Below are 13,568 nucleotides of genomic sequence, written 5' to 3' on the forward strand. Positions count from 1 at the left end.
AGACAGAATTTTCATCTTTGGGGGAACTATTCCTTTAATTTGGATGATTCAATGTGACAGTTCAGTTCCCCTACAACCAGTTATGTTTTAGTTAATGGGCAAACAGGACTATCACATTCATGTGTTGGGAGGAGAGCAGGGAACGGTCAGTCCCTTTGGGGAGGAAACAGACACTCCACAGGATTGAGACCACAGCTGATAAGGAGGTAGCAATGGTTTTCAGCAGTTCAAATTTAATACTTTGTCCCCCTGTCTCTACAGAAACCCAGGTAAAAAAAAATCCCCCACTCTCATAAAATACAACAGCAGCAGTTACCAGTAAAAAAATGAAATGCGCAAAAAAAAAAAAAAGAGGAGAGAAAGCATAGAAGGGAGATAGGGCAAAGGTAGAAAGGAAAATATATTTTCTATATGTGAGGAGTGAGTCCAAAGTTCTTCTTCAGTCCGGGCTGGGGGGTCAGCGGGGGCTCTGGGAACTTGCTGTTGTGTTCAAAATGGCAGGGAGAAGAAAAAAAAAAGAAAGAAAGAAACAAAAACGAGTTGAGTTCAATCCAACTAGGGGAAGGAACCAGCACTCTATAAGTCAGGGATTTATTCAGTAAGGGCTTTCTCCCTCTCTGGATTGAAAGAAAATCTCACTCCTCTTCAGCTTGTGTGAGTTTTTTTATGGGTGTGTATGACATGTGTTTGCATGTTTGTGTGTACAACTGGTGTCGGAAAGTGTGTCTGTTAATTCGGCTCCCCCTCTCACGTGCTGCAAAAGAGAGGTGGCATTTTTCTTTCCTCATTTCTTCATTCATTCCTTTTCTTTTTTTCCTCCCAGTATCAGTCCCAGACTACCTAGTAGTCATCCAGATCAAAGAACTCATCGTCCTCTCCTTGGTACTCCATGCCCTGGAAATCCACCCTGTACCGTAAAATACCTGAGAATCAAAAGATATCATAGATTAAAAAGACAGACAATGAGGCTGGCTAGCTCGTAATGAATTGTAAAATCATATCATTAAAGAAAGATTTCTTTTACTGGACTAATCCGCACTAGATATGAGAGGGAGTTTAAATGTGAAAAAAGCTTGCATTCACAAAATCCTTCAATCCCTTATTAAAAGGAATTACTATGTGAATAAAATACATAATACTAAAGCTAATTTACAGGTCCTGGAGGAAATTTAAAAAAGTGCTGAGTGCCAGCTTGAAAATACTGTACATTATTCCCAAATGATTAGCCTACACCATTTTTCTTTTCTCTTTTTTAATTTAGTCACGACATCAATATTCTGTGTCATAAAAATCCTACACATTAGATGGACTGGCAAACGAGTATTATACCCACTTGTAAGTGTCTAAAATGTTGGGACATTGAATTCAAATAAATTTGTACCATCTCTAACTCAAGGGACCAAACATGCAGCTTACTAACCACTAACTCTGCCTCAAATAAACTCTGGCCATGGCATGTAGCATAGAACCAATGTCAAGGGAGAGCTTACCCCCAATGCCTCCAAAGCCCTTGACAAACTGAGAACCCTCCTGACTCTTGTCTGTAACTATCTCCAGCGTGGCTCCAAACTTCTTGTAGTTGTTAGCGAACCATTCCAGCAGAGGCATGCTCTCAATCAGCTCATGCTCCTGCCCTGTCTGGAAACACAAACACAAGCAATGAGTGAAATGAATGAAAGTCAATACTACACAATGACCACAGACAGAGGATTAAAACATATCTATATATTTATATACAAGTGTGTACTATTTATATGTTGTGCCTACCTCCTTGTCTGTAAAGTGGGACTTGTCCTTCTCCTGCTCTGGCGTTAAATACAAGGTTTTCTCATCTGGAGACAAAAATAAGACAAGAGGCCTATTTACAGTTTGCATTTCCATGGCTCTTATTGTTGGCAATAACACAGACAACAACAAAGGATTATGTCAATGTATGTGTGTCTGTACCATTCTCAAGTCCGTTGCTCTCAGCGCCGTGCACACGAAGAATGTAGCGCATAGTATCTAAGTTCTCGTAGACGATGAGGATCTCCACTGCTCCCATTTCCAAGGCTTTCAGTGTGTCCTCTACCCCAAAGCAGTACTTCCCCGTGTCCTGGCTGATCTCATCAAAGTACCGTCCTGCAGAGGGGCCAATTTCACTTCATTTATATAGCGCCAAATACACAACAGAAGTTATCTCATGGCACTACATACAGTACAGCAGTCAAAGACCATACTTTACAAGGACCCAACAATTACTTGGCGATGGCGGCAAGGAAAAACTCCCCTATAACAGGAAGAAACCTCAAACAGAACCTGGCTCTAGGTGAGCAGCCATCTGCCGTGACCGGTTGTGTTGTGAGACGAGAGTAGGGGCAAGGGGGGCAAGATTAGTTACCATGTAAATACTTCCATTTCATTGCATACAAATGAGCAAAAAGGTTTAAAGAACTGGTGAAATGTCTTTTTCGGTCATTTTATTTTGGAGTTTTAGTCGGTAGTTTTAGTCGGTAGCCTGTATGTTTCTGAACCAATCAGAAGGTTATGGGAAGGCATTATGTTTGAAGCCTGCATCTCATGCAGCCCGACGGAGAAAGAGAGGGGCAGTGTGTGAAGCATGTTTATGTTACTAAGTTGCTTATTTTGAACCAAAAATGTTTAAGTTTAAAACAAGTAATACACCGTCTGGATTCAAAACGGAGTAGAACTGTCATTAAAATCAGGTGTGTTTGGAGGAACCCGCTGTCATCACGCAGTACATTTTTGTTTTCAAGAAGTAATTAAGATTGGCCTTTTGATATCAAAATAAACATTTATTCAGGCATCCATTGTTAGGTATATGTCCATATTATGCCCACGGATATGCTCTAGAAGGGCAATATGAAGTCTCAAAAGGGACACATTTCGCAGGTCCTGATTAATCATAGGTCTCTTTATTGCATACACTTTGACTTGAGTATCAGCCTTCAGAAAAATTACCATCACAACAAATTCCAAGCTTTGTCTTCACATTTACAGACCACAAAAACATTTTCCTGATATGTAGACAAACATGGAACACCCACCTATGAGCTTCTTTTCCTGGATGAACTTGACATTGGAGAGGACTTCTGCAGAGAGCTCGATAGCCTGGTTGAAACCATTTTCTCCCCCGTAGGATATATCTACCAGCTTCAGCACCTTTGCCTGTAACCTCTGCACTCACAAAAAAGAAATGGAATTGTTCAACTTCCTCATAGGGAACCAAGTTTAGTGTAAGTGTCTATGAACAGGCTGTTGAGGTGAATTCAAGGAAGCCTTCGAAAGCACCAATAGCACTGAGGGCAACAGAAACAAGGAAAAACAAATGCTCAACTCCTTGAAAATGTTTAGCAATTGTTATTGCATATATTCATATACAAGCAATATACAAAAACCCAACCCCTTGAAAATGAATAAATGCAATGAAAATCAACACTCAAACCCCTGAACATGAATACAAGGAAAGAAATCTTAAAAAAATGTATTTAGAGTAACCAATGTTATTTAGTTGTTATGCCAATTAATCATTCCCACATTTTTTCTGCCTCTGGTGTAGTACCCTAATGGTTCACCTGCCAGTGAGGAGCCCCCACCGTGAGGATATAGTTCTGCCATCCTACTCCTTTGGGCTATTATTTACATGGCACCGCCCAGCCCGTAAGAGTCGCTTGCACAGTGAAAAAGATTGCCCTCCCCGCCCGGCTTCCCATCCCAGAACACAGCCAATTGTGTTCATGTAGAGTAGACACTCGGCAAGCGGGATACACTGCGGTGGATTCAACCCTCAAGACTCTGTGATGGTGGTCACTAGGTACTACCCCTGCGCCATCCAAAAGCCCAATCTGGATGACATAACCGGCTTGAGTTTAAATCCTGCAGGGCCTAATTGATGAAGCTTGTAATTGTAATCACCAAAGACCAAATCTAAAAAGGTTTGTGCTTCAATTTCCACATAGAAGTTTAAACGAACTTCAGTGACCCATGAATATAAAGATAGCCATGCCAACTACAAAGCAGATTAAAGTTAATGATGTTAGAGGCAACTAATTATTATATGGACCAATGATAAATGGTCATAAGCAATGCACATTTCAAGAACAGAGCCCAACGCAGAGAAGGCTGGAAGTAGTGGAGGGGCTTACCAAAACGAGTTTCACACTAGGATTTGCTATCACAGTAATATTTAATTACTTTCAACACAACAGCATGACAATGTGTCTCATGTTTATCTCTACTTGCCATCTTGGCCTTGAACCAAGAACTACACTGTAAAGTGCAATGGGGCCTCGTTTTCAAAATCAAACTAGGCAAGAGTGGGCACGTCAATTTAGCAATTTTTTCCAAAATGTAACAAAAATGTAATATTTTGAAAATGGTCTTATATAAAGTATTCATGATTAGAACATGAACATTTGACAATGAAGGCCATTTCTATAAATCCTACAAAATCTGTAAAGCCAGACATTTTGGGGATAAACAAGAAGTTGAGGGGTACATTCAAGTCTGATTATGACGTACCGTCCGATATTTCACTCATGCCATTATTATTTGAGTGCATTTTCTTTAGTAATGCTCAAACCAATGCCTCCAAGAGACCGTTTTTCCTGCATGCTTACTTAAAGCAATTATTTCCAAACTAGTAAATGATAGCTAAGTACATCAGTTTTTAGAGTACAAAACTACAGAAAACAGGGGTCAATTTATGGCTTTAGGGAGTTGTTTACATTCACAAACACTGAGATTGACTGATAGTCTACGATCAGATAGTCTACTCTAAGGACATGCATACAAACAAATGCCACAGCATTCAAACACACGTACCGGGTCAAACATGTCAGATTGGCTGAGTTCAGTCTTGAAGTCGGCAGAGCCAGCCAGGACCATCCCGGCTACGTTTACTTTGTCATTAGACACAAAGAGTTGGACCGCTGTCTCAGCCACCTTCCTCACATAGTTGTGTCTCTTCTCCATCCTCAAACGGGCAAAACGCAGAGCTGACTGTCCTCCTCTGCCTGAGATGGAGAAAAAGATAGAAACACAAAAGGTAAGTGATAAAGCAGGTAAACCTGATCATCACAAATGAACAGAAAGTAATATAACCACATTATAACAATGCCTTACGTATTATTGATGTTGCCATTGAGCTTATTAAAAAAGTGGCCATTTTGCTATTTTGTCATACATGGGTGGTGGGAAACTGATTGAGTGGGGGCATACAACCCCCTGTGTATGAAGCAAGTCAGTAAAATTACCCCTGTGTAAAATGGCCAATCATGTCATGAAAGAAAGAGTGTGCCCATCTGCGTTGCCATGGAAATGGTTGTAGAGTTAAGTAAAAAAAATGTGTGTGTTACCGTGCTTCTTGGGCAAGTCAACGGTGAATTTGTGCAGCACCTCTCTGGTGTTGCCCTGCAGTGTTCCAAACAGGGCCCCACTGCCGTCGATCACGATGAATCCAAACTTGCTGTCATCGGAGAGCAGGGCTGTCAATGCCTTTTGGGGAAGTAAAGAGGAAAGGAGAGAAGAGGCAAGAAGATTGTGAGAATATGACAAGTAACCAGGGCACGGTGGCGCAGTTGGTAGCGCTGTCGCCTCACAGCTAGAAGGTCCTGGGTTAGATTCCTGCCGGGGACACTGTGGGCGCTGGGGACGCGTCATCAGTGCCCATACCATCGGTGGGGTTGGCAAAAGGGTCTTTCTATGTGGAGTTTGCATGTTCTTCCCGTGTCCCCTAGGGTAGGTACCCTCACAAAAAACATACAGTAATCCTGGTCTCTATACTGCCTCCCCCTGGTCAGCCTAATAGAGGGGAAAGGAACTGGTTGGAATAACGTGTTCCTTCCGTACGGTACGTCTAACCGGGGAAACTCCCCCCTGTCAGGTGATAAGAAGAGGCCTGCTCACTCCTCATCCATTGAAAGTAGCATGAGCTCAGTTCAGGGCTCTCCCCAGGCTGACAGAGGGAGAGTAGCGCCCAGGATTACGAGCTTAGGCAATTGGCACTGGGTGAAAATATGGGTTACAAAAATCGTGCGATAAAAAATGTAATTAAAAAAATAATAATAATATGGCAAGAAGGTTGTAAGAGGCAAAAAGACAGTGCAAAATACACCGTCTCATACACCCAAACACACACATATCACAAGCAGGCAAAGAATCTCACCTCGGTGTGGAACTTGTTGTCACAGAGGTACAGGGAGGTGTTGATTGGTTTGAATGGTTCAAAGTCTATGTTGACTTTCTTCTCTTTGCCTTCCTCCGTCACAATTGTGCCACAATACACCACCAAACCATTAGGTGGAACTACCAGGGGAGAAGATGAAGAGGCCATAGGATTAGACAGGCAACAGGTATTAGCCAAATAAGTAGTAAAATACATAGCAGAGAAATAGATACCAGATATGCTCAAAGTGGTAAATGGTGCATTTATATAGCGCTTTACATTGATTGTGCCATTAACCCATTCACACACCGATGGCGGAGGAAACCATGCAAGGCACCAACCTGCTCATCGGGAGCAATTAGGGGTTCAGCGTCTTGCTCAAGGACACTTTGACACCAACTCTAGGGGAGCGCCCAAGGGAGCAGAACTGCTATCTATCTATCTATCTATCTATCTATATATATATATATATATATATATATATATATATATAGCACATGCTCAGTTAAAAAGACTTCCCCAATATGGTAAAATGTGTTCATCCAAACTAGTTAAAAATTTGATTGCACGTGTTTGCACCTCCTCCAGTGCCACGGTTTGCATGCCCACTCTGTCACATTAGCCATCTACGAAATGCAGGGCGGCAGTGGCTCAGGGGTAGAGTGGCCGGATGGCAACTGTGAGGTTGAGGTTCCCAGTTCGATCGCGGGCTCCCCAGAGTTCGTGTCGAAGCATCCTTGAGCAAGACACTGAACCCCTAATTGCTCCCGATGAGCAGGTTGATGCCTTGCATGGTTTCCTCCGCCATCGGTGTATGAATGTGTGTGTGAATGGGTGAATGTAATGCACAATCTATGTAAAGCGCTTTGGATAAAAGCGCTATATCATTTTTACCATTTACGAAATAAAAAATAGTATCCAACAACACCAGTCAATCTAGAGTTTTCTTGATGTTCACCAATTAGACTTTAAAAGACTACAGATTTACAACAATCTAGAACCAGTAATATCTGAATATTTGCAAATTCAAAGAAAGAAATTGCGGAGAGAGCACTCTCACTGACATTACAACACTGTTCACCTTCACCAGGTCAGACCCGACGAAGACCTGTGTGGGCTCACAACATTGTCCTCAATACAGTTTATCTCCTGGGAGCTGATATACAGTGTGCGGACTTCCCTTCTCAACTTTTTTCAAATCAGGCCAAAAAGTTAGGTTTGTTCCTTGCTTGTCAAGTTTGTTTACTTCCTGTTTACAAACCAACTGCTACCAACAATAACATCACAGTTGCAGACAAACAGATTCCTTTACCTTTGTTGTAGAGTTTTAGCCTCTGCTGTACAGAGGTGATGGCTCCAAGCACAGAGAGTCTGTTGACTCTACTCTTGATGTTGGAGGCAGTGCCAAACTCATCAGCCAACATCTTGGCCACTCTGGATATCTGGTCCTTAGGGGGGATGATCAATGAGATCATACTGGTGCCATTACTAAAAAAGAGACAGTGGACAGATGGTCAGTACAGATTCTAGGCACATACACTTTGATACAAATATACCTAGGCTCAAACACTGCCCTACATAGGCAAACACACCAAGATGTATATGCTTTATGTATGTAGCTATGTGTGCGCACAGACGCACATGCATATACACGCATTTATACTTGTACGTACACACACACACACACACACACACGCACAGCAGTATCCATTAACCTGTGATTTACGTGATAACACTACATGAGGGGATAGGTAACTACAGAAAGTATCAATTATCTGTGTCAACATGACAGTCATAATCACCTTGAGCCACAACAACAAATACAAGTTCAACTTCAACTCTTTGGCACCACTAATTGAAAGCTGACACTTCAGAGTTTCCTCATTCCTCAGTGCACTCTTATCTGCTTTTTTTTATTATCCCAAAGACAACAGAGCTCATCCTCTGAAAGACATTACCACATCACTAACTGAAAGGTTGGAGAACAGTGGGATTAAAGTTAGGAAATATACAATGTGCCCTTGACACCAAGGACTGCACCAAAGTTCCTACTCCACATTGTGTCTATATTCACTACCTGTCAAAGGCAAACCATACAGCTGACGCGGCACACACACACACACACACACACACACACACACAGGTAGAGGCGGCTGGTTGAATATAGGGCAAATGGGCAATCGTAATATGGCAGACAGCACAGGACAGCAAATTCTGCGCAATACAAGACGGCAAGCTGTCGCAGAGCAAACCGTTAGCCACTGAAGCTAACACCCACATTTCACATTAACTCCCGGGGACGACTGGAGGCCACATGCTTCATTATCACTATCAGCTATGTCTATGTGTTCGGGTTCAAAATGATCTCCACTTGGCCAGTATGTGGCTAACAAAACGCTCAATTAAGAAACTTTGACTCAAGTAAAAAAAAAACTAACCGAAACATGCTCGTCTGGGAATTCTTAAGTAATGTTTGGGCATTGTCACGAATTCTCGAGTTGCTAACATCAAACTTCCATCATGGTCACGTTGTGAGATTAGACCATATGGGAACATACGGTTAGCCAGCCGAGCCGGCCTTCCATTCTATCAACGTGCTTTCTTGTTCACAGAAACACAGCGGCCTGTGATTTCTTTTACAAGGATGACGTTTCCATGCCAGCCCTATTAGCCTGGCGGATAAATGAGCGCCATTGTGATTATATGAGGCAACATGCTCTTGATTGTCATTCCTCAAACATTAACACTACCAACCAAAGATTCAACTTCTGTCTGTTCAATGCGACAGAAGCTAGCTAGCTAGCTAGCCATGGCTAATGGACAAGTCAGTGAAGTTAGCTAAGGGTAGAGTATAAATCCTATAGCTCGGACGATCGCACTACGATTGGCTTAATGATTGTCATGGGAGACATCACAGTCCACATTTGTTAAGATCAGTGTTGTGACAAGCAGCCATCCAACAATGACCAAGGAGGTCAGTGTGTTTAAACAATGTACTCTATTGGATCCTTGAAGAGGTAGATATGTAATATTAATTAAATGTATTGATAATGCACTTTACATTTGAACACATCTCAAAGTGCTACAATATACATTTACATTAAAAAAACATCACTATTTCAAAAAAGAAAAAGGAGTCAGCCCTATGTATATGCTTATTTTGTTGATGACTCTAGTTTAATTTAAGCCCCAAAGCCTGGCCTCAACTTCACACAACAGTCGCCAACAACAACCAACAAGCCAACCAGTGCGACCGTCCCCCCGATCTATGGGATGTAGTCTCTATCTTAAGCTAAGCTAAGCTACCACTCCCAAAATTCAGCCACACTCAACCGACAACCACACACTCGCCATCTTCCAAAGGCCCGTCGACACGGCTAACGCTCAGCTCCGCCGTGGAACACCAGACCCCAGTGAATCCACGTACCCACGGGCAGCCTCCAAACTTTTGATCAGCTTCTTGATCTTCCATATCTCCACGTTCCTGTCTGCCGCGCTGGGGTCGTCCGCCATCTTTCTGCTGCAATCGCTTCAGCACCTGGAAGAGTGTGGAGAAGAGATGTTGGTGGTTAACGGTCAACAACAGACAATTGTGTTGGTTAGGCGGGTCGGCAGCAAAAATAGACCCAATGTCCTTTAATAGTCCAAACTAGGCTGTCAGAACGAGCGATATACCTCTCCAAACTAACGGCGCGGTGTCCGTGAAGGCACCTGTGACCCAGTGGCAGGCTGCTGGACCGACCGTAAAGGAAAGACTCTACCCTGGGTGTCTCTGGCACTAAAGTGCGCGGAAAGCCCAGGCCTTACCGGGGAGTGTTTTCCCAGGCCCTAGTGTCCACCCTGTTCATTATCTAACAATAGTTGACACACAACGACCTACTTTGCCCTGGCCAGTTGTTGCCCCCCCCAGGAAACGCTGTAATAAAACTCTCCGGCTGTCAAACGTGTAACACATCTGTTGAGTTTTTATGTTGTTAACTTCTTGACAACGTACCTACCTGGCCTTCAAATAACACCGCTCCGCTCTCCGGCTTTTTACTCTGCCGAGCTCGATGAATCGGTGGTCGGAAAAATGACGTTGCCTTCTTTCCGACCGGTTCCGCTCTCTTCCATGGGGCTCTCACACATGTGGGAGGTGGTTAGAACGGTGGGGTGTTCACTTCCTGGAAACCTCATAGAAACAGTGTTGCCATGTCCGTTTATTATAAGCGACTTTGGGCTTGTTTTTCTGTGAAATTGCTTGTAAAAATTGCTTGTAAGGGCGGGGGTAACAGGATAGCCAGGTGAGGACATCTGGGCACCTCGATGTAAAAGTGGCTATTTTGTCCAAAATGTTTGAAAATAAAATATTTGGAAACTGTTTTAAAGTATACATGATTAGTAGTACCAGAGCCATAGAACATGCTTACACTTTCGACAATTAAGGTCTATATTTCTACAACTGCTACAAAACCTGTACATCCAGTAATTTTGGGGCATAATCAAGAAGTTGAGGATCAAATTAAGTCTGATAATGATGTACAGTTTCAGTGCATGTTCATATCATGTTTACTTACATTACTTATATTTTTTTACATTTTGGACAAAATAGCCAATTTTACATGGAGATGCCCAGATGTATCCAATGCGGGCCGGGTTGTGGTTTTTTGGGCTTGTTTCTAAAGTGTACTTGCTTATTTAGGCTTGCTTCCACAAAGTTCAATTATTATTGCAGTGGTTCTCGAATATTTTCATGAAAAAGTTTTGAGCCCGGGAGCATTTGTGTTGTTAGAATGTTTCAAAAATATTCAAAATATTCCACATTTTATTGCAAGATTTTATGAAAATAGCAGAGCAATCTTTTGGGCTTGTTTTCCTAGACCTCGTTGCTTATTTCTCTCACAAAATACGGCAACACTGCATAGAAACCAGAGGACGATTTACACTGGCTACCGTTTTAAGTCATCATGAAATTGTGAACAGTGATTGGCCTGAAACTATTCGTCGTTGCGAAGTGGGCGGGTTTTACATGATGGCTTTTTTTATGGGGCTTGTAGTTCACATGATGTGACGATGGAACACAGTTCGACGAGTTTGGACATGAAAGAAATTAAGGCTCACTGAAAAAGTCGTTAACTGAACTTTTCAGATAACGACCACTTCAGTTTTTCATGATTTTTCTTTTTTTAAGCATCAATCAGGACCGTTCAGGACCACAATGGAAACAAGCCCCTTGGCCTTTTTGTGTTATCCTTTTAACAATCATTGTAAAATCGTACAACTGTACTGTTAACAAACTGTTAATAAAGTATTCAATCAATCTAAAATGGCACTTTCCCCCCCGTTTTATGCCAGTACTAAGGCATTCTATTCTATTCTATTCTATTCTATTCTATTCTATTCTATTCTATTCTATTCTATTCTATTCTATTCTATTATTCTATTGTACTAGACCAGCTATTTCCACTTTATCCAAATTAAATGACAGCAGCCTAATATTTGTCCATATTCAGTGCAAGCCTGGTACTTTTCTCCCAAGGTGGTGGTGTCATGCTCATTGTTCCCTCTTACCTGGCTCTCAAGCTCTACTCACAACCAGAAATTTGAGCAGCCTTTCCACTTGACCACTACTAATTAACTGTGAAAGACAAGAGAAGGAAGGGGAAGAATATGGGACAATTGTGAGTGCTTGTTCTGCCCCAATGTCATAGATGAGACGTGAAGTTATAATTATCTTGTGCCAGCCAATGACTTTTATTTACTATTAAGGTCCGACAGTCGGCCCTAGGGAATATTTTTCCCAGGACATATGTTCTTGTTAACTGCAGTGCTTATTTATTTATTTATTTATGTATGTATTTATTTATTTATGATATGATAATTATGATGCTAATACAACATTTATTATTATTATTATTATTATTATTATTATTGGATAGCTAAAATGTACAGGGTAAACTGTTGCACCCTTCTTCGTGCTTTGTTCAGGGTTGACTGCAGGTGCAGTGGCCTCAAAAACAAAGGAAAACTGTCAGGAAAAGACTTGCTCTCTACATAAACCTTTTGAGGAAGACTCCCCTTAGAGACAGAGACAAATAGTATTTATTTTATTTCAACATGCTCATAAAGTGCTCAAAGTGTGCATTATGATTTAATGTGTAATGTGTAACATTAGGTCCTTTTTGTTCTGTCATCTTATGTCCACGCCACCATTGCCATGGTGATGTACTTGAGTAGTGATCCTCAGAACCTGAGCTGATCTAGAGCCCTATAAGAGCAACATGTCTGTCAGTGATCGACTCATAAAGCACTGACCAAGGTCCTAGGACCGAAACGTTACTACTTGTTTTTACCCCTCACTTAGAGCATAGAGCACTTCATGAGCATGTTGAAATAAAATAAATACTATTTTCTCAGTCTCTGTCTAAGGAGTCTTCCTTAAAAAGTTTATGTAGAGAGCGAGTCTTCTGAAATGTAAACATAAAGCTATTTGGTATTTGAAATGTATTGTTTGGGACTGACCAGCAGGGGGCACCTGTTGTACCTGTAGACTCAAGAGAAGTTAGCCATGGCATGCCATCTGACCTTATCTGTTTGTACTACAACAGATTTCCCAGTAAAGGGTTAAATGGAGTTCTTATTGCTGCTGGCCTGCGTATTGGGATGCTTTTGGTTAATACAAAAAAAGATGAGTTTTCGTTCTATACTTAACACCTATCTGAAGGTGTTGCCATTCCACATGTGAAGGACAGCAAACGTGCTCCTAGCTGTGAGACTGCACTGCTGGTTCACTTCAATAGACCTAAAGTATGCATATTTTTTCATGTTCCTATAGCTCTACACGACTACACCACAGGCAATATCTGTGCTTCGCATTGAAAGGCAGGGCTTATCAATTCAGGGTGCTTCCGTTCGGGCCCCATGGATTTTCACAATGTTGGCTGCGCTGGCCCCTGCAAATGCAGGATGGAGTTGCAAATCCTGGATGACTGGCTGGTTTGTGCTCTGACCAGGGAACATGTGGAGCAGGATACTGCAGCCTTAATTTGCCCTGTGACACGGTTGGGCCTTACTGTCAATTATGAGAAAAGCTGTCTCGTGTTCATCGTCTTGGTCCAGGACAGGAAGTTGAGGTTCAGCCTTTTTCTCAGGCTGTGTAAGGATGATTAACTGTCGTTGTTCTTATCAATTTATAATGAAAGGAATAAGACAGATAATACTTTAACAACATTTATTCAGGCCTGGGAAGCTTTTACTAATCATACATGACCCAGCCCTACACATTACATAGTCATGGTGTCCTGTGTCCAAGATATGTTTCTCTGATTGACCATTCTACATACTACATAATGGCCCTGTAATGGATTATGTAATAAACACAATGATATATGTTATATATCAGGCTGTCAGGGATGATGACATC

At 41.9% G+C, this 13,568-nt stretch overlaps 1 protein-coding gene across 3 annotated transcripts; it reads right to left on the minus strand.

The window, feature by feature from the left end:
• Positions 1-216: 216 nt before the first annotated feature.
• On the minus strand, positions 217-10,293 carry LOC311034232 (eukaryotic peptide chain release factor subunit 1). 3 transcript variants are annotated; one of them, XM_084042055.1, is made up of 11 exons: positions 10,165-10,293; positions 9,594-9,704; positions 7,479-7,654; positions 6,167-6,306; positions 5,358-5,496; positions 4,825-5,015; positions 3,048-3,177; positions 1,948-2,121; positions 1,768-1,832; positions 1,491-1,638; positions 217-923 (listed from the first exon to the last, which is right to left on the minus strand). In XM_084042055.1, the coding sequence occupies exons 2-11, from the start codon at positions 9,677-9,679 to the stop codon at positions 841-843; spliced, it is 1,332 nt and encodes a 443-aa protein (XP_083898181.1). In that variant the 5' UTR covers positions 9,680-9,704; positions 10,165-10,293; the 3' UTR covers positions 217-840. The 3 variants fall into 3 exon arrangements, with proteins under 3 accessions (XP_083898181.1, XP_083898179.1, XP_083898180.1); XM_084042053.1 differs by having other exon boundaries at positions 10,161-10,284; XM_084042054.1 differs by lacking the exon at positions 10,165-10,293 and adding an exon at positions 9,842-9,976.
• Between the last annotated feature and the right edge of the window lie 3,275 nt (positions 10,294-13,568).

Source organism: Gymnoscopelus microlampas (assembly GCF_963454915.1).
Source record: "Gymnoscopelus microlampas genome assembly, chromosome: 18".
NCBI classification, from domain to species: Eukaryota; Metazoa; Chordata; class Actinopteri; order Myctophiformes; family Myctophidae; genus Gymnoscopelus; species Gymnoscopelus microlampas.

Excerpts from the sequence above, each read along its gene's own strand:
- LOC311034232 (XM_084042055.1), bottom strand. The coding sequence starts at position 9,679 with ATGGCGGACGACCCCAGCGCGGCAGACAGGAACGTGGAGATATGGAAG. Across the intron at positions 6,307-7,478 it reads GCTAAAACTCTACAACAAAG|TTCCACCTAATGGTTTGGTG; the intron begins GTAAAGGAATCT and ends CTCCCCTGGTAG. Across the intron at positions 1,639-1,767 it reads CCCACTTTACAGACAAGGAG|ACAGGGCAGGAGCATGAGCT; the intron begins GTAGGCACAACA and ends TTGTGTTTCCAG.